At 31.9% G+C, this 21,157-nt stretch overlaps 2 protein-coding genes across 3 annotated transcripts; one reads left to right on the top strand and one right to left on the bottom strand.

Annotated features, from left to right (window-relative positions):
• Positions 1 to 12,114: 12,114 nt before the first annotated feature.
• On the top strand, positions 12,115 to 14,202 carry LOC125063895 (protein misato). The gene is made up of 2 exons (XM_047670579.1): positions 12,115 to 12,708; positions 12,899 to 14,202. Exons 1-2 carry the CDS (start codon positions 12,235 to 12,237, stop codon positions 14,057 to 14,059), a joined length of 1,635 nt encoding a protein of 544 aa, XP_047526535.1. The 5' UTR covers positions 12,115 to 12,234; the 3' UTR covers positions 14,060 to 14,202.
• LOC125063888 (calcium homeostasis endoplasmic reticulum protein) lies at positions 14,087 to 19,828 on the bottom strand. 2 transcript variants are annotated; one of them, XM_047670571.1, is made up of 14 exons: positions 19,635 to 19,828; positions 19,384 to 19,554; positions 18,999 to 19,282; positions 18,422 to 18,584; positions 18,191 to 18,338; positions 17,809 to 17,885; positions 17,439 to 17,637; positions 16,804 to 17,368; positions 16,415 to 16,548; positions 16,079 to 16,246; positions 15,696 to 15,799; positions 14,827 to 14,956; positions 14,482 to 14,651; positions 14,087 to 14,336 (listed from the first exon to the last, which is right to left on the bottom strand). In XM_047670571.1, the coding sequence occupies exons 1-14, from the start codon at positions 19,657 to 19,659 to the stop codon at positions 14,233 to 14,235; spliced, it is 2,442 nt and encodes an 813-aa protein (XP_047526527.1). In that variant the 5' UTR covers positions 19,660 to 19,828; the 3' UTR covers positions 14,087 to 14,232. The 2 variants fall into 2 exon arrangements, with proteins under 2 accessions (XP_047526527.1, XP_047526528.1); XM_047670572.1 differs by lacking the exon at positions 19,635 to 19,828 and having other exon boundaries at positions 18,999 to 19,193; positions 19,384 to 19,501.
• Positions 19,829 to 21,157: the final 1,329 nt, after the last annotated feature.

The raw sequence follows: 21,157 nt of genomic DNA on the forward strand, positions 1-21,157 counted from the left end.
AAAAAGAAATGAGTATGTGTGGGGTTTTATTTGTAATTTTTTTTTAATGTATGGTAATGTTTCATTATATTCTATTATTTTTTAAAATAATATAATAAAGTTTCTTCTACAATTGGATGTAACAAATAATTCTCAAGAATGAAGGGAAATGGGGTAGGTATAATAAGACACGTCTGCACTGTTTGACAATGTTTTTAATAATGAATATTAAATAATCAAGTAAAGCTGTTCGTTGATTGAATGAGTGGTGAGCGAATGTGAATGAGTGAAAGATTGAATAATATAATGAAAGAGAAATCTATTATGTATAGAGGCTTGAATTTTTGTATATTCCAACAGTCCCCCTCAAAAATACAAGTTAATATAATATAACAATACCATAACATAATTTCTTTCATTACTCATTTTTACAAATAAAATACTAACTATTTAGTTAGATAAACCATAGTTTTATTTATTAAATAAACTCATTCCTTCATTTACTTGATTAACACAAAACATGAATTATTTTTCAAAACAAATTTAAATTCTTTCTTAATTCTATAAATCTCTTGGAGGGTATCGCTTTTGTGAACATGTCAGCTAGTTGATTTCCTGTGGAAATAGGTTCTAGCTTTATTATTTGATTAGCGATTTGTTCCCTAATAAAATGATATTTTATATCTATGTGCTTAGATTTTTTGTGATTTGTGGGGTTATTGGCAATACATATACAACTATTATTGTCTTCAAATATTACAATAGGCTCTGTTATTTGTATAGAAATACTATTTAACAATGACCTTATCCAGACTGCTTCTCTCACAGCCTCAAAGAGAGCCATGTATTCAGCTTCCGTTGAAGAGACGGCGACAGTATTTTGTTTTCGTGTGGTCCACGAAATTGTACAATTATTAAAGGCCTTAAACAAATAGCCAGTTGTACTTTTTCTGTCGTTCTCGTCACCTCCCCAGTCGGAATCTGCATACCCACTTATTATCTCTTTATATTCAGATTTTTTATAAACTAATTTTAAATTAATTGTACCTTTAATGTATCGTAAGAGATGTTTTAAATATTTCCACAACTCTTCGTTATTTTTAGATTGATATCTACTTAATATATTAATACAAGCACAAATATCTGGCCTTGTGCAAAGCATTGAATACATAAGGCATCCTATAACATTTTTACAAGGTGCATCATAGTGAGTGTCTGAATTTAAAGCTACAAAATTGATTTTAGAAGGAAAAGGTGAATTCGATGGATTACAATCTTTCATAGAAAATTTATTTAGAACATTTTGCAAATATGTTGTTTGATCTAAAGAAATTGTATTAGTTGTTCTTTGAATTCTAATACCAAGAAATAGTTTTAAGTCCTTCAAATCAGTCATTTGAAATTTTTGCATTAAACTGTTTTTAAACGCTTGTAATAAATTACTATTTTTAGTAGTAATAATTAAATCATCAACGTACAGAACTATATACACGTTTTTATCTATACAATTTTTATCTAATATGTACAGACAAGGATCTAATTCAGAGTTCTTAAAACCCATTTCCTTGAGAATGAGATCGAACCGTGCATACCAACACCTGGACGACTGCTTTAGGCCATATAATGTTTTATTCAATTTACAAACCTGGTTATTACTTGCTAAAATACCTTCCGGTACTTCCATATAAATATTTTCTTTCAATATACCATTTAGAAACGCGGTTTTAACGTCCATGTGGTGTAAATGTAAATCAAACTGATTTGCCAGTGCTAATATAAATCTAAAAGTAGTTATCCGAGCCACTGGTGCGAACGTTTCGTGATAGTCTTGTAAATACTCTTGAGTGAAACCTCGAGCAACCAACCGAGCTTTATAACGTGTAGGTTCACCAAATTCATTATTTTTAATTGTAAATACCCACTTGCAACTTATAATATTAACATTTTTCGGTCTAATAACTAATGTCCACGTTTGGTTGCTTCGAAGCGACTCAATTTCATCCTGTATAGCGTTCAACCACTTATCAGAATCGTGCCTATCGAAAATATTCTTATATGATGTAGGTAAAGATTGCGTATCATTGAAAAGAGATAAAAATAAATCAGGATCGTGCATTTGCTTATAATTCTTTGGGGGTAATTCTCGAATTCTTTCGCTACGTCTTAAATTAGTGGTATTCGATGAACCGTCCAACGAATTGTCATTAAAAGAATCTTGTTGTTGATCTATTTTTAGCTTTGCCGAATCAATTTCGGGCTTACTAAATTTTGAAAGGGTTTCAATGTTGTCACTACTGCTACGTGTAGGGCGTGATTTTTCAAAGTTTAACTCGTCAAAAATAACATCGCGAGCTATAAAAACTTGATTATTTTCGATATTGAATAATCTATAACCGTTTGCATCGTAACCGATCAATATTGACTTGAAAGATTTCTCATCAAATTTAGTTTTTCTAGCTTTGTTATGAACGTATGCAGTAGATCCAAACATTTTTAAATGATTTATTTTCGGCCTTTTACCATGCCACATTTCGTATGGTGTTTTATTTATCAGAGTTTTAGTGGGTAGTATGTTAATTAAATAAGTAGCTGTTAAAACAGCTTCACCCCAAAATATTTTATTTAATTTCGCACTTGTAACCAATGTTCGAGCCATTTCGGTTAATGTACGATTCATTCTTTCTGATACACCATTTTGTTGTGGGGTGTAAGGAACCGTTAAATGATACATTATCCCTTTGTCAACACAAAATTCTTTGAATTCGTTTGAAAGGTACTCTCGGCCATTATCGCAATATAAATTAACAACTTTAGAATTAAATAAATTTTCACATTTTGTTACGTAGTCTTTCATACATTTATATGCTTCAGATTTAGAATGCATCAAATACGTTACTGTATAATGAGTAAAATCGTCAATAAAAGTAATAAAATAATTTTTATCATCAAATGTAGGTGGTGTAATAGGACCACAAATATCGGAATGAACTATAAAAAGTGGCCTATTTCTGACTGATTTATCTTTTGATTTTGCAAAGGGCAACCGCGACTGTTTACCAAGTATGCAAGACTCACATAATGTATCATTAGGCATAATATCATTAATTAGGTAACTATCATCAATTAAGTTTTTTAGAATGTTAAATTTATTTTTGTTTAAGTGACCTAGACGCTTATGCCATAGTTCGTAAGATGTAGAAGTTTGAGACAAATTTAAATTATGTTGAGATCGCGTATGCACTTGAAAAACTAATTTAAATAAATTATTACTGATAACACTCGATACTAAACACTTGATACTATTGTTAATATAAACACTGTTATTTTTAAATATAACAACCATACCTCCTTGTTGAATACGATATACAGATATTAAATTACATGGCACGTCCGGCGCATATAATACATTATTAATCGCCCCTTGAAAACCTAAATTAGTAGTGACATTTATTGTACCTTTACCAAACGCTTGAATGCTTTCATTGTTCTTAGCTATACCAATTTTAATCGGTATTGTGAACTCTGAGTAGGAAGAAAATAATTCCTTACTATTTACAACGTGGTCAGTTGCACCCGAATCTAAAATGAAAACAATATTATTAATATGATATTTATAAGAATTTGACAACTTACACGTTGAAAACATAAATGCGAAACTGTCCTCGTTATCGTTTCTGATTTGCAAAGCGCTCGCAGCTGCTGTTTTACTGCCGCTACTACCTCCATTTTGTTGTAACTTTTTGAAAAATCGACAATCCTTCTTCATATGATTTCGTCGTCCACAATAATCACAATATAATTTTGAAATTTTATATGATGAATTTCCGGTGTATGACTTCTTTTTATAATAATTATATGATTTCCTTTTATCGAATCCAATTTTGTTCTGCGATTTGAATTTATTCGTTGATGTATGTAAAACTTTGAGTTCTGTCGTCGTGGTATTCTTTAGTTTGACTTCGTGATCTAGAAGACGAGTTTTTACAAAAGATAGATGCAATTGTTCCTCTCCAAGTGTTTCCAGTGCCGTTATAACACCATCGTATGATGTGGGTAGAGTTAAAAGTAAATGTGATATTTTATCCATCTCATCCAATTTTGCACCAGCCGATATTAATTCAGTAATGATATTATCGAAATTGTTAAAATGTTCGAATAGTGTCACATCTGGCTGTAGTTTCATATTAAGTAACTGTTTACGTAAAGCCAATTGAGTCGCTAAGCTCCTCCGCTCATATACTTTGTCTAGTTCGGCCATTATGGATTTTGCAGTAGAAGAACCTCTTGCAAAGCTTAAAAATGTGTCACCCAAGTAATCTACAATCGTACCTTTTGCTAGCATATTCTTCTTAATCCACTCATTATCTGGTATTGGTGGTGGTTCTTCGTCAATAACAGGCAATAACTGCATTTCTTCTAGTAGTGACCTTATACGAAACTTCCAAGTACTATAGCGATCACCGTTAAATTGTTGTATATTTCTTTTACTTCGCGAATCCATTTTGAGTAACACTTTTACTATTAATTTTAATTATTTAAACAACTTTAAACATGACCTGGGCCCATAACCTGAAGGGAAATGGGGTAGGTATAATAAGACACGTCTGCACTGTTTGACAATGTTTTTAATAATGAATATTAAATAATCAAGTAAAGCTGTTCGTTGATTGAATGAGTGGTGAGCGAATGTGAATGAGTGAAAGATTGAATAATATAATGAAAGAGAAATCTAGTATGTATAGAGGCTTGAATTTTTGTATATTCCAACAAAGAAAAATAATTGTTAACATATTCTTCATAAAACATAGATAAAATAGAAAGATAGTTGGCAAAATTGCTATTAAAAAATACAGTTTGTTCTGTTTTGAATATCAAAGCTAAATACAAAACAAAATATTATTTATTCGAGCTCTTAGGAGCACTTGAGTCGCCTTTTTATAAGACACAATATATATATTGTAAAGTTATGGAAAGTAGATTTTACAGTAAAAAACAACAGGAAATTTTAGAAACATCATCAGCAAACAGTACAAATAACATACTTTATATATATGAAGGCGGATAATACATATTTATCAAAAATAGGTAAGGATCCATTTTCAGTTTTAAATAGTTAAAATGGGTATAATTTTTACTTCAAATTTAGTAGACATTTTTCCATGAATGCAAACTATATGTTTCAATTATTTAATTGTAGTGCTTTAGCAATGTCAAGACCATAAACATCGTTACGATTTAGCATAAAAAATGTTGTTGTACTATATCCCTTTGAAAGTTTTAGATAATATCACACAACAATATATATAACTATATTTTATACTCCAAGGGTATTTTGTGCTTTCTACGATGGCTAGTAATGAAATAAATGTTAAATATATTAAATATAATATAAAAAGTTACATTCCCAGATTTAAGGGACGAAAGGGAAACAAACGTACAATAACGATGTATCAAATAAAATCATCATAAATACGACAAAAAGCAATTATAATATGCATTTTTTTTAAATAGAGCTGTCTTCAAAATCGAGCTTATGATTTCTATTAGTATTCTTGGCTATTCCTCATCGCTTCGGATTTGGCCATTCACGCCCTGTTAGAAATTTCTCTAATCCCAAATATATATAAAACAAACTTCTTATCATTCATGGATTCAACGTCAGAGCTGGTCCAGGCGATCCGAGAGTAGGTTTACACTGCTCGTGTTGCTAGGAAAATCTAGTAGAAACCTGTTAGCGCAGCTTTGAATATTCTTTCTAACATAGAACAATAATCTCGTCAGGACAAGGTATTTTAGAAGGTTATATTAGGAGAGATTTTGCTGGTATACCTCTTGCTTCCACTTCCAGCGGTCGCTCTGGTTTACTTTGTTTGTTATATTTATTTAATTTTTATTGTGTGGTCTTTCGGTGTATTCGATTTCGATTTTTATAGAAAAAAGGAATATGTCTGGACAGGATGAATGGAATGGACGCTTAGAATTAGCGTTTAAGCCTTCTTGTTGATTTATTTTTATGTGTGGTCAATCTTTTTAGGGCTCTAGCTACTGAAACATTTACTGCTTTATGTATGATTTGAAATATTCCTTCATGGCGACTTTAGTAACGATCCTTATTAAGAAGCACCTTGCAGCCTACCAATAAATGCGTGGCTGTATCTCATCATTACAATTCATTACAACTATAAAGATTTTCCAACATATTACGAGACAATTTTGGATCGGGTGAGAAGGGATTCAGATTTATAATAAGGCAGGAGACTAGCCATATTTTAAATTCAATGCATTTACTCTGTACCTGTGACTTTTATCTTGCTTAGAGAGAACCTTACTTTGCCCTTCCTTTTATTGCTCGATCCCAATCGGACTCTGTTAACCTGTGCACGTGCCACAATCTGTTTATGGAATTGAAATTTTGAATTGATTCAAGATCTGTGGCACATTTATCCTTTAAAAGTCTGGGATTTTCCCTAGACATGCATTTTGGTAACCCAAAGATATTTAAAGAGTCCATCGGAACTCTAATTAAAAAAGATAACAGCTTTTTAATTTAATCCAAAATCTATTTTGAACTCTTAATAAAGTTGAGAGATCTACTTACCCAAGCCATGACTTAAACATATTTATGATTATGTTATTTGCATCAAATTTTGCCAGGAGGGTTTTATTGACATCATAAGCAAGTAAAAGCCAAATCCATCAGGTGTATGTACACCTTTGTAATCTTATCTTTCTACAAAGAAATTTGAAAGATATTGCTTCAGCAATCGTAGTAGCGAATTGTACCCCTATTGAGAGTCCCGGATCTTAAGAGGTATCAAGTCTTCTAAACATAAAACAGTGGCATTTATTTGGTTATAATCAACGAGCACGTTGACCCGAACCAGTCACTGTAAACGGAGTCTCACTCGAAGTTTTTTCTGATTATGTATAACAAGAAGCAGTTACTTCAGCTAAACAAAAACAACTTCTAAGAGACGGATACAACTGAGTTGGACAACTTTTTGGGAAACTTCGTCAAAACATCTTGTAATAACTCAGCATAAAAAAAAAATTATATATCGTTTTCTTGCAAACTATTAATAACATGGCTCCATTGCATGTAATTAATATTATTTTCTTTTTTTTTTTTTAGCATTAGCAGCCTGTAAATTTCCCACTGCTGGGCTAAAGGCCTCCTCTCCCTTTGAGGAGAAGGTTTGGAGCATATTCCAACACGCTGCTCCAATGCGGGTTGGTGGAATACACATGTGGCAGAATTTCGTTGAAATTAGACACATGCAGGTTTCCTCATGAAGGGAAATGGGGTAGGTATAATAAGACACGTCTGCACTGTTTGACAATGTTTTTAATAATGAATATTAAATAATCAAGTAAAGCTGTTCGTTGATTGAATGAGTGGTGAGCGAATGTGAATGAGTGAAAGATTGAATAATATAATGAAAGAGAAATCTATTATGTATAGAGGCTTGAATTTTTGTATATTCCAACAGTCCCCCTCAAAAATACAAGTTAATATAATATAACAATACCATAACATAATTTCTTTCATTACTCATTTTTACAAATAAAATACTAACTATTTAGTTAGATAAACCATAGTTTTATTTATTAAATAAACTCATTCCTTCATTTACTTGATTAACACAAAACATGAATTATTTTTCAAAACAAATTTAAATTCTTTCTTAATTCTATAAATCTCTTGGAGGGTATCGCTTTTGTGAACATGTCAGCTAGTTGATTTCCTGTGGAAATAGGTTCTAGCTTTATTATTTGATTAGCGATTTGTTCCCTAATAAAATGATATTTTATATCTATGTGCTTAGATTTTTTGTGATTTGTGGGGTTATTGGCAATACATATACAACTATTATTGTCTTCAAATATTACAATAGGCTCTGTTATTTGTATAGAAATACTATTTAACAATGACCTTATCCAGACTGCTTCTCTCACAGCCTCAAAGAGAGCCATGTATTCAGCTTCCGTTGAAGAGACGGCGACAGTATTTTGTTTTCGTGTGGTCCACGAAATTGTACAATTATTAAAGGCCTTAAACAAATAGCCAGTTGTACTTTTTCTGTCGTTCTCGTCACCTCCCCAGTCGGAATCTGCATACCCACTTATTATCTCTTTATATTCAGATTTTTTATAAACCAATTTTAAATTAATTGTACCTTTAATGTATCGTAAGAGATGTTTTAAATATTTCCACAACTCTTCGTTATTTTTAGATTGATATCTACTTAATATATTAATACAAGCACAAATATCTGGCCTTGTGCAAAGCATTGCATACATAAGGCATCCTATAACATTTTTACAAGGTGCATCATAGTGAGTGTCTGAATTTAAAGCTACAAAATTGATTTTAGAAGGAAAAGGTGAATTCGATGGATTACAATCTTTCATAGAAAATTTATTTAGAACATTTTGCAAATATGTTGTTTGATCTAAAGAAATTGTATTAGTTGTTCTTTGAATTCTAATACCAAGAAATAGTTTTAAGTCCTTCAAATCAGTCATTTGAAATTTTTGCATTAAACTGTTTTTCAACGCTTGTAATAAATTACTATTTTTAGTAGTAATAATTAAATCATCAACGTACAGAACTATATACACGTTTTTATCTATACAATTTTTATCTAATATGTACAGACAAGGATCTAATTCAGAGTTCTTAAAACCCATTTCCTTGAGAATGAGATCGAACCGTGCATACCAACACCTGGACGACTGCTTTAGGCCATATAATGTTTTATTCAATTTACAAACCTGGTTATTACTTGCTAAAATACCTTCCGGTACTTCCATATAAATATTTTCTTTCAATATACCATTTAGAAACGCGGTTTTAACGTCCATGTGGTGTAAATGTAAATCAAACTGATTTGCCAGTGCTAATATAAATCTAAAAGTAGTTATCCGAGCCACTGGTGCGAACGTTTCGTGATAGTCTTGTAAATACTCTTGAGTGAAACCTCGAGCAACCAACCGAGCTTTATAACGTGTAGGTTCACCAAATTCATTATTTTTAATTGTAAATACCCACTTGCAACTTATAATATTAACATTTTTCGGTCTAATAACTAATGTCCACGTTTGGTTGCTTCGAAGCGACTCAATTTCATCGTGTATAGCGTTCAACCACTTATCAGAATCGTGCCTATCGAAAATATTCTTATATGATGTAGGTAAAGATTGCGTATCATTAAAAAGAGATAAAAATAAATCAGGATCGTGCATTTGCTTATAATTCTTTGGGGGTAATTCTCGAATTCTTTCGCTACGTCTTAAATTAGTGGTATTCGATGAACCGTCCAACGAATTGTCATTAAAAGAATCTTGTTGTTGATCTATTTTTAGCTTTGCCGAATCAATTTCGGGCTTACTAAATTTTGAAAGGGTTTCAATGTTGTCACTACTGCTACGTGTAGGGCGTGATTTTTCAAAGTTTAACTCGTCAAAAATAACATCGCGAGCTATAAAAACTTGATTATTTTCGATATTGAATAATCTATAACCGTTTGCATCGTAACCGATCAATATTGACTTGAAAGATTTCTCATCAAATTTAGTTTTTCTAGCTTTGTTATGAACGTATGCAGTAGATCCAAACATTTTTAAATGATTTATTTTCGGCCTTTTACCATGCCACATTTCGTATGGTGTTTTATTTATCAGAGTTTTAGTGGGTAGTATGTTAATTAAATAAGTAGCTGTTAAAACAGCTTCACCCCAAAATATTTTATTTAATTTCGCACTTGTAACCAATGTTCGAGCCATTTCGGTTAATGTACGATTCATTCTTTCTGATACACCATTTTGTTGTGGGGTGTAAGGAACCGTTAAATGATACATTATCCCTTTGTCAACACAAAATTCTTTGAATTCGTTTGAAAGGTACTCTCGGCCATTATCGCAATATAAATTAACAACTTTAGAATTAAATAAATTTTCACATTTTGTTACGTAGTCTTTCATACATTTATATGCTTCAGATTTAGAATGCATCAAATACGTTACTGTATAATGAGTAAAATCGTCAATAAAAGTAATAAAATAATTTTTATCATCAAATGTAGGTGGTGTAATAGGACCACAAATATCGGAATGAACTATAAAAAGTGGCCTATTTCTGACTGATTTATCTTTTGATTTTGCAAAGGGCAACCGCGACTGTTTACCAAGTATGCAAGACTCACATAATGTATCATTAGGCATAATATCATTAATTAGGTAATGAAAACCTAAATTAGTAGTGACATTTATTGTACCTTTACCAAACGCTTGAATGCTTTCATTGTTCTTAGCTATACCAATTTTAATCGGTATTGTGAACTCTGAGTAGGAAGAAAATAATTCCTTACTATTTACAACGTGGTCAGTTGCACCCGAATCTAAAATGAAAACAATATTATTAATATGATATTTATAAGAATTTGACAACTTACACGTTGAAAACATAAATGCGAAACTGTCCTCGTTATCGTTTCTGATTTGCAAAGCGCTCGCAGCTGCTGTTTTACTGCCGCTACTACCTCCATTTTGTTGTAACTTTTTGAAAAATCGACAATCCTTCTTCATATGATTTCGTCGTCCACAATAATCACAATATAATTTTGAAATTTTATATGATGAATTTCCGGTGTATGACTTCTTTTTATAATAATTATATGATTTCCTTTTATTGAATCCAATTTTGTTCTGCGATTTGAATTTATTCGTTGATGTATGTAAAACTTTGAGTTCTGTCGTCGTGGTATTCTTTAGTTTGACTTCGTGATCTAGAAGACGAGTTTTTACAAAAGATAGATGCAATTGTTCCTCTCCAAGTGTTTCCAGTGCCGTTATAACACCATCGTATGATGTGGGTAGAGTTAAAAGTAAATGTGATATTTTATCCATCTCATCCAATTTTGCACCAGCCGATATTAATTCAGTAATGATATTATCGAAATTGTTAAAATGTTCGAATAGTGTCACATCTGGCTGTAGTTTCATATTAAGTAACTGTTTACGTAAAGCCAATTGAGTCGCTAAGCTCCTCCGCTCATATACTTTGTCTAGTTCGGCCATTATGGATTTTGCAGTAGAAGAACCTCTTGCAAAGCTTAAAAATGTGTCACCCAAGTAATCTACAATCGTACCTTTTGCTAGCATATTCTTCTTAATCCACTCATTATCTGGTATTGGTGGTGGTTCTTCGTCAATAACAGGCAATAACTGCATTTCTTCTAGTAGTGACCTTATACGAAACTTCCAAGTACTATAGCGATCACCGTTAAATTGTTGTATATTTCTTTTACTTCTCGAATCCATTTTGAGTAACACTTTTACTATTAATTTTAATTATTTAAACAACTTTAAACATGACCTGGGCCCATAACCTGAAGGGAAATGGGGTAGGTATAATAAGACACGTCTGCACTGTTTGACAATGTTTTTAATAATGAATATTAAATAATCAAGTAAAGCTGTTCGTTGATTGAATGAGTGGTGAGCGAATGTGAATGAGTGAAAGATTGAATAATATAATGAAAGAGAAATCTATTATGTATAGAGGCTTGAATTTTTGTATATTCCAACACCTCACGATGTTTTCCTTCACCGCCGAGCAGGAGATGAATTATAAACACAAATTAAGCACATTAAAATTCAGTGGTGCCTGCCTGGGTTTGAACCCGAAATCATCGGTTAAGATGCACGCGTTCTAACCACTGGGCCGAGATTATTTTCTTAATAATGCTCAAATAATAAAGTTAATAATATTTTTTTTATTAAAGATTATTTAAAATTAATTTGATCTTTTTAAAAAAAATCATAAAGTATATTTAATTAAACACAATTTAATACATATTTTTATAAATTGGTCATCATAACATTTACAATTACATATACTTTATTTATTAGTACAGAAAATTATAGTTTTCTCGAATACTAAACCAGCTTATAACAACTAATAATTGGTTTTAAAATAATAGGTAACTATTGCACTATAATATATTCTGAAGCAAGTATTTCGTAGTATTTTGATTATTGGAAAAGATATATGTAATTTATTGATTACCTGACACTTGTAAGTTGTAGTAGTCAATAGTCATTGACACTTGACATTGACAATTGACATGCATTTGTAGTTTCGTTCGACATGAAAACAATGCTTTAAAGTTCAAATAGTACGTTTACCGACATATTTATAAATAATAAATATTAAACTATTATTTTATAGACTAAATTTTATGTTTATTTACTATGTCTACTCGTGAGATACTTACGTTGCAATTTGGTCAGTATTCAAATTATATAGGAGCACATTTTTGGAACATACAAGAGCTAAGTTTTGACTACACTGGCACCTCAAAGACCGAATGCAATCATGATATTTTATATAGAGAAGGTCAAACTGCTGCGGGAGAAGTTACTTATACGCCTCGTTTGCTCTTGGTTGATTTGAAAGGTTCTCTTAAAACTTTACCAGCAAGTGGGGGTTTAGAAGAATTAAATTTAGAAGAAAATCTGCCATGGGATGCTGTCGAAAAACTTGAACAACCAGGACCTAGTAAGAATGAGTTTTTAAAAGATATTGACTCTGAAAATGCATCTAAGATGGAAAATAAACAATATAACTTAGAGCAAGAAATTGATACATGGACTGATTATTTGTATCCCAGGTTTCACTCTCGTACTGTAAATGTTATCAAGGAATATGAATCTGGAAATGCAAATGTATGTAAACATTTAAAAATTTACTATACGGAAATTATAGAAATTTGACATTTTTGTTTAAAATGATTAAATGTCTATTAATGTAAATTTAGAAAAATAATATTTATTTCACAGTCAACAGCATTATGTTGTTTTAAGAAATTTAAATTACCTTAGTTTTATAATTCAAAAAAAATCATTTTTGTTTCAGGAAAGTTTTGACACTAATTGCTCTGGTCGTCTTATATGGAAATCAGATTTTGGAGAATCATTTACTGATAACATTCGAAAATATGTAGAGGAATGTGACAGCATGCAAGGTTTTCAAGTTAATTTTGATTGCACAGATGGTTTTGCAGGCCTGGCTTTGGGTTGCATTGAACATCTTTCAGATGAATACACAAAGAGTATATTAGCATACCCCATTATAGCATCACACTATTCTGATAATAGCCCATCTACAGAAGAAGAAAGAGAGATATCAAATCTAAAGGATTCCATAAGATTAGTTAACATTGCACTATCAATTGAAGAATTGTCACAACATGCCGACTTATTTGTACCTTTATGTACTGGGGACAAAGGATGGCGGAAACCTGGAAACCCAAGATTATTTGATTATGTGAATTATAACCCAAAATTATACTACCATTCTTCAGCTTTACTTGCATCAGCATTAGATACATTGAGTCAAAAATATAGGCATAAAGGTAGTATTCATACTATGTCTGATATATGCGCCGATATGACAGGGTATGGAAGAAAAATGGCTGCAGCAACTCTTGGAATACCATTTGCATTAAATGAATCTGAATATCTCATTGATTATTTGAATAAAACAACTAAACCACTTTACAGATCAATAACACCTAGCTGTAAAATTGCCACAGATAAACTTTTCCAACTTATTACTGTTAGAGGAATACCTGAGTCCTATCTAAAGGCACCTATGAAAGAAGCTAAAGAACAAATGAATCTAGCAGCATATAAATGTAACAATGTAAAAGAAATGTTTGAATTGTATTTCCAAGCCAACAATTTCCTTTCAGCAACCAATGTTACAGTATGTGAGAAACCATTGGAGTTAAAAACTCCATATCCATGTATTTTCTCAGATAATTTGAATAAGTATGGATTTGTTCGGGATAATAATCAGGTAGAGAAAACAATAAGTTGTCCATTGATAGCAGGATACCATAATGGAAATTTTATGGCTGATATGATAGAGAAGCTTCATAGAGATGTTAACAGAATTAAATTTGCTAAACTCCATAAATTCCAACAAGAAGGATTGGAATTTGCTGATTACACAGAAAGTTTAAACAGATTAGCAGAGTTTAAAGATAATTATGAAGATGATTTTGAACTTTAAGTATTTTTAAATTTGTATAATAATTAAAAAAAAGTAATGTAATGTAAGTCTGTTTTTAATAAAATAAAATAAAATTCATATAACTTTATTTAAGATGATTTAGATAAAATAAATCAATCTCATCCACACAATCGCAATTATACACATTTACATCTAAGTGTCATTCATGGCGATCACGATGACCGCTCCAACGCTCTCTCTTTCATTCTTGTAATAAATGCTGCACCTTTGTTCTTTCTGAAGTTTTCATAGGGGTCATTTAAATTAACCCCAACACCTGTAAGCAAAATATTACTTAAGTTATCTAAATAAATAAATAATGATATATTCTCATCTGTTTTATTGGTTAAAACAACCAAAAGATATTTTAATGATATATATATATCATCATCATATTATATGTGGTTTATGCCACACAATACCTTTGTATTGGTCCTGTCGATCCCGCACAGCACCACCACTAATTGGCTCTGCGATACCTTGTCCGGCTGCGCCCAGTCCGCCCTGGCTCCAGCCCATCTTTTGCAGGAGCTGGTGTCCTTTGTTGCTCGAGTCCAGCCCGCTAGACGTGCTGGGAAATGCCGAACCGCCTCTGTAGGACATAAAAAAAAGTAGAATAGTGTGATTATATACATAATATTATTTCACCAGACATATGTTTAAATGTTGTTTTCATTACCCGGATTAACGAAACTCAACTGAACTAATAAACCATAACTAATGTAGTAAAAAGTAGACAATAAATGTCATGCAAAAGCAGTACTCACAAGAAGCTAGGCGGAGTGGGTGACCGGGAGCGCTCGACGCGACGCGCACGCGGCGACTCCCGATGGCGTTCGCGTTCCCGCGAGCGACTGCGCGACCGCGAGCGAGACCGAGAACGTGACCTCCGGCGACCTGAGGAAAACCATTAATTATTTAAATTCATATCATTGTCTATATATTCACATACATTATATTGAACAATGTGTAATGTAGTTTCAGCATATCGGTCTTAACAGTCTAAAACAAAAGACTCAACGAAGTTCCGTTCCACACCACGGGAAAAATTAGTTCTTCCTTACAAAGGAGCAATAATATTTTTATTATAATATAACAGATTGATGGTAAAAACAATGTTTATGATATTCATTTGTTTAAGTACAGTTATTCTATAGTATAATAATATTTTAAAACGAAATGTAAGAAGTTACAGTTAATGCAACTATACCACCTGCCGTTAAAGTTATGAATTAATTTATATGTAATACACTTTTTGTTATAAAAGTATAGAAAATGGGTCATCCACCAGAATACTAATTTAAAACATTTATATTATACAAGGCGCAATTATTTTACATGGATAAGCACACTCGCTATATCAACGAACGAAACCATTTTAGGCGCTCAACAAGAGCAATTACCATGACAAAAAGCATTGCAATTCAAATTGAAATGCATACATTTCCCATTTACGACGCAACACAAATGAAACAATAACTTTTTTGAAGATTCATAAGAAACTGTTTATTTTTATAATTTGACATTTTTAAAGTAACATGAAAATAACACCTAAACAGAATCACATACAAAAAATTACTATAAAAATATAATCTCATAAAATCACTAAAGTTTTCTGAATAAATATAAGACTCACTCTCCCTGTCTCTATCTCGCCTCCATGAAGTTTTTCGGCGCGGTGAAGGCGAACGCGATCGAGACTTTTTTGGTGATGATCTCTCTGGTGTCCTACTTAACGACCTAATTTACAAAATATCGTTATTTATTTTCTCTTCAATATAGATTTTTTACTAACGAATATTATTCTAAATACAATATATTAAGGCAACACCATCACATCAAAATTTTATTTAAAACGAGATACTCTGATAGATTTACATAAATAAAATAGTATTAATTTATTAATAAAATTGTTAATTGTTGTTTTATATTATGTATAGTACAGTTTTCAGAATTTTTTAATTTAACCTAAATATTAATGGTAACATAATGATAGTTTTAAATATTTTGGTTCTATACCTGTATCTCCTTCCCGGTGGTGTTGGTTGTTTTTGTAAGTCTTTCGGGACGGGGCTCGGAGATTTCGACTTTTGTCTTAAACCTTGAGCAATTGCTTCTTCCTTATTTTTTCGAGCTGAATTCTTTGCTTTGTAGTATTCATACAGTCCTAATTTCTCCCAACCCTCGCTAAAAATAAAAACATCAGATTCAAAAATAAAAATGGCCATTTCATCATTTGCCTAAGTAAGAAATCTATTCGAGTATAAGGTATTATATAATATCCATTCTTCGTTGTTTATTTTCTATTACAAATAAATGTAAGGAGTTATGATATCTAATAAATCATCTTCTTACTTGTCTCTAGGCCTTTCATGATTTGGTGAAGCATAGAAAGCATCTACAGCAGCTAGTAATCTTTCATTTGGCGGCGCTGGTGGTGGGAGGCGGATTTTTGCAGGGTCTAGTGGTTTGTACTTATCGTCCTCCAGCTGACAAAGGAAGTTTATTTTGAAATAAGAGTTAACATAATTTTTTTAACAATTAATTGAAGAGTTGAGTTGATTTAATTGAATTTAACTTATGAAGAGAATAAAATAAATTGAGGTTATTTGTACTATCATGCATAAATCTATAGTACACCTGAAGTACATGCAACCAGTGTTGCTTGTGTAGGCATGGTATTTTATTATGAATAAATGATTTTATAAATACTATAATAATACTAATAATAAATAACATCTTACCATAATTAGAGGTACCATTAAACCGGCCGGCAACTCAAAATAAGGAACTGAAGGCATTAATTCCTCATTATTAATCTCAGGGAATGGTGGAAATCCAGGAGGAGGCTTGCTAAGATCTGGAAGACCATTCTGGAATGCTAATATTGGTGAACTTTCTAGTGGTTTAAAGCCTGGTGGTGGTTGAGAAAAATTTACATTGGGAAGATTTGACAAGTCTGGCTCCTCTATAATGTCTGGTTTCTTTTGGCTTGTTATTTGATCAAATGTCTGACTGTCGTAACTATTTTCATTACCACTTATACTATTATTTGAGGCATAATTATCACCACTTTCACTGCCATACTGTTGGTGACCAGAGTTAAAATTCTGATCATAACTTGACATTTGTTGATATCCTTGATCACCGAAATTATTGGGTTGGAAAGGATTTTGAATATTATTCTGTTGCTGTGTTTCTTTGTTATGATCGTGACTATTTTGTAATTCAATTGCATGTTTCTGCATTTCCATTTGTTGTATTTGTTGCATTGTATGAGCAACAAATGCTTGATGCTGTGATTGATAGCTGAAAACAAAACAAATAAAGATACCATCTATAGATACAAAAAGCTCTTATAAGATACCAAAATACTTACTTTTCACATGTAGCTTTTGTTTGTTGTGTTAAATGTGCAATGGCATTAGAGTGTTGGGCAATCAAGTTGTTTTGATACTCCTGGTATGAGCTTGTAGGACTCTTCATTTTCTCTATAACAGTAGAGTCGAAGTAATTTGACTTAGATTCCCAGAGACGCAGCAACTTGTTCAACTTGGCCTCCTGCTCTTCTGTGACGGCTGAAACAGCAGAACAATTAAAAAGTTGTCATATAAGCTAAGGTGAATCAAGCAAGTTACCTGACTGGTCAAACCACAGGTGATGATGTTCTAGATGCTTTAAATGTAGATGAATATGCACAATCAGACAAGAGACCTAAATCTTTGAAGACATTATTATAAATATGTTACCTATACTGGCATTGCAAAACATTGGAACCACCACATTTTCCAAATTTTTCTTGAGATCTTCTGCGTTTTTGCGTGCACTGTAATTAGGAATAATCGTATCATAGACACCGAATATGCAGTGATCGCATGGGTGATGACATAAAAATAATAAAATACAATCTTTACATAAAGGCAAATCCAAACATAATCCTGTTAATTTACCCAATAAGAAATACACTGAAATCTAATTTGAAAATCTTTTATTTAAAAATAATATGTTAATACAAATTTTGAAATAAAAAGCTGCATGATTTTATTTTACACATTGTGCGACACTCATTAATTTAACATTTAAGTGAATCCCGCATCTATCACTATAAAGAAGAATATAATGTCAACTAACCAGTGGTGGAGAACATCATTGACGAGATAAATGATGTGCAGCTTTTGAGTGAATGCTGCACCAGGCTGGGTCACTTTTCTGAGGAGATGCTGTGATATCACCTTGCCTGCATCATGAGTTGTAGCATGTTGCAAAATCCAGCCTTTTCCTACACAAAGTTGGATATTGTTTAATGTCAGATGAGTTGATTTTTAATTAATAATCTTCAAAAAGTATTAATCCTTATTTTACCTGTAGAAATACTATCTTTAGTACAAGTATCGATGATTGGTTGCAAGATGTTGTCGAGCTCAGAGAGACTAATGTTATTTTCTTCTGCCATTATTTGTATGGTCTCCACTTGAGCCTTACTCACCAGCTCATTGATTTTAGCTTGCTGTTGTTGAATCAATACCTACAAAATTAAATCAAACTATTTATTCAATATGAAAATAAATTGATATATTAAATTAAACAAAGACAGATTCAAGTGCTTAATAAAAGATTCTAAGCAATTCATAAAAAAAATGTAAGTTAATTTTATACTTATACTGTGAAGTATCTATTTCTAATTTTAATTTACATAGGGCTAACATTGATCAAATAACATGCAAATTAGATAAAATTACATTGAAAATAATAGGACATGCACTTTGTATAGTAGACTACCTGCCTGTTTTATGTAAATATACTGAAATTTGGTTATAGAAAACACTATGATATTAAAATATATAGAAACACTTTTAAGGATTTTGGTTATATATTTGTTATGTATAAATTTAGCATTTATAACAGTTTAAGTAAGCTTTTAGAATATAAGTGATCTCACCGTATGCTGGGCATTGAGATTGTTTTCAGACTGAGTTATTTGTTCCTTAAGCATGTTGATCTGAGCAACGATGTTGTCGATGTCGACAGAGTGCTGCGCAGTGGGTGGCGCGGAGTTTGCTGCCAGCCACTGCTGCAGCGCGGGAGCCGCTGCCATCGACGCCACCAGCCCCAACTGCGCTGGCGTCGCGCTGGCCTGTTGGGGCATTACATATTGCCTGTTCTGTGCCATATAAGCCCCGGCGGGAGCGGGTGCCGCCTGGCCACCGGCCGATTGCTTTAGAACTATAAACAGCGGAGGGTCACTTGAAACGGTTATAACAAAACGCAAGCAGCGATCGGGCGCGACCGCGATTATCTATTTCCACCATCGTCAATATGCTTACTTGCTTGCTCTGTCGTCACTTTATACTGGTAATAGTTGAAGTATTCCCCGCCGTAGAGAAAACTGAACTTGGGGTTGTTTTTTTGCTTTGTCTTGGTCATCTTCTCGAATTCCGGGCCATTTCTTGCGACAAACTGCGCAAGTTTGTCTATTATATTGCGCAGATCTTGATCTACAAAACAAAATAAAATTAACACAAATTGTCACAGTTCTCACTCTTTCGAATTAAAAGAAAGTAGAAATTTGTATTACCCTGCGGTGGTTGCGGAAGCTCCATTTTGTTTGAATTTTGAGGTTAGCATTAAATCTTTTATGATGACAAAATTGACATTTGGTCTTCTGATTTTATTCCATTAATTACGAGAAGGGTTAAATTCATAACACTTTAATTTTAAATTTATATTGAACTCTTAAAAATTCAATAACGCAACTTATATTCAGCCATTTGTAATTGTTGATTACAGATATACAAAAAAGTACGACTTCTACAGTCTCTACAGATAATGCATATTGCATTATATATATTACAACTTTCAATTTACGTTCTTCAAGATCAAACATAAAAAATAAATTAAAGGTACTACTGTAATAAATAAAATATAAAATCACATAATGATTTATTGCTAAAGGATATATTAACTCTAAATATAGCGTTTAAAAATTGACAAACTTGACGCGGTTCAATGATTCATTGAACTTAGCCCAACTAATTTTTTTTATGAATTACATCTTTCCTTTCGCTTTTCTAGCAATGATGTGGATGTGGTTTCGTGAAATGGCACGGACGAGTGGAAAAAGAAGCTGCGGCAGCGCTATTTCATTTCTGACCGTCATATCGTACCAACCCATTTTTCGAAAAGATAATATGTAATAGGGTATTCTATATATTATATCGGTATGTTTGAAAAATTACTTCAAAATGTTGATTTTCCTCATAAAAAGCCACAAAAAATATATTTCGGCAAAATAAACACGCTTCCTTGTCATAAAATTAATTTTTAAACCATTTTTATTCCTGCAAAAACGCTGGTCTTTTTGGTGACGTCATATTGGTAATAACAACAGTCGTGTATGTACGACCGGCATTCATTCAACGTTAATAGCTATTAATATTTGGTGTTTTTTAGCAAATTAATGAATAAAATAAAAAAAAAATAAAAAAAATAACCCACTTAATATTATAATCTAGTAATACCTTTTTTTCTATGTTTGTGTAAATAAAGTTTTGTCACCATACCCTTCAATTACTACGAAAGCTATTTACAATGAACAAACAGATTTTGCCTATATATATGTGAGATGTCTAATGTTAAGTATCCAGAAGTTTTGAAAAGTTGTATGAAGTAGGCGGAGATAGATCAATTTTATATCTATTTATTAAAAGCACACCAATCGAACAAAAAAAATTTTATTATTAAAATAATGGATATAGCCGGACGAAAAAAAATGTATTTAATCGATGAATTAATAAATAATGAAGAACTAATACCTATTATAAAATAAAAAAGTTAAGTAAAATTTTATAAATAAATTTAATAAATTTTTTGAAATACCCAAGTAAGATTTATTTTGTGCCGACCTCAGACGATTTGCATATTATCAATGGTATCCTAATAATATAAATATTTAGCTGAATCTAATCAACTTTACTTACAGACCTTTTAAATCCGCCTTGTTAACTTCCGTTTTATTTTGATCTGTATCAAATTAACAAAAATCGACAACACCAACTAATTTTCGCTAAGGTTGTTGTTTCTACTCATTACAAACAAATA

Source organism: Vanessa atalanta, chromosome 5 (assembly GCF_905147765.1).
Source record: "Vanessa atalanta chromosome 5, ilVanAtal1.2, whole genome shotgun sequence".
Classification (NCBI taxonomy): domain Eukaryota; kingdom Metazoa; phylum Arthropoda; class Insecta; order Lepidoptera; family Nymphalidae; genus Vanessa; species Vanessa atalanta.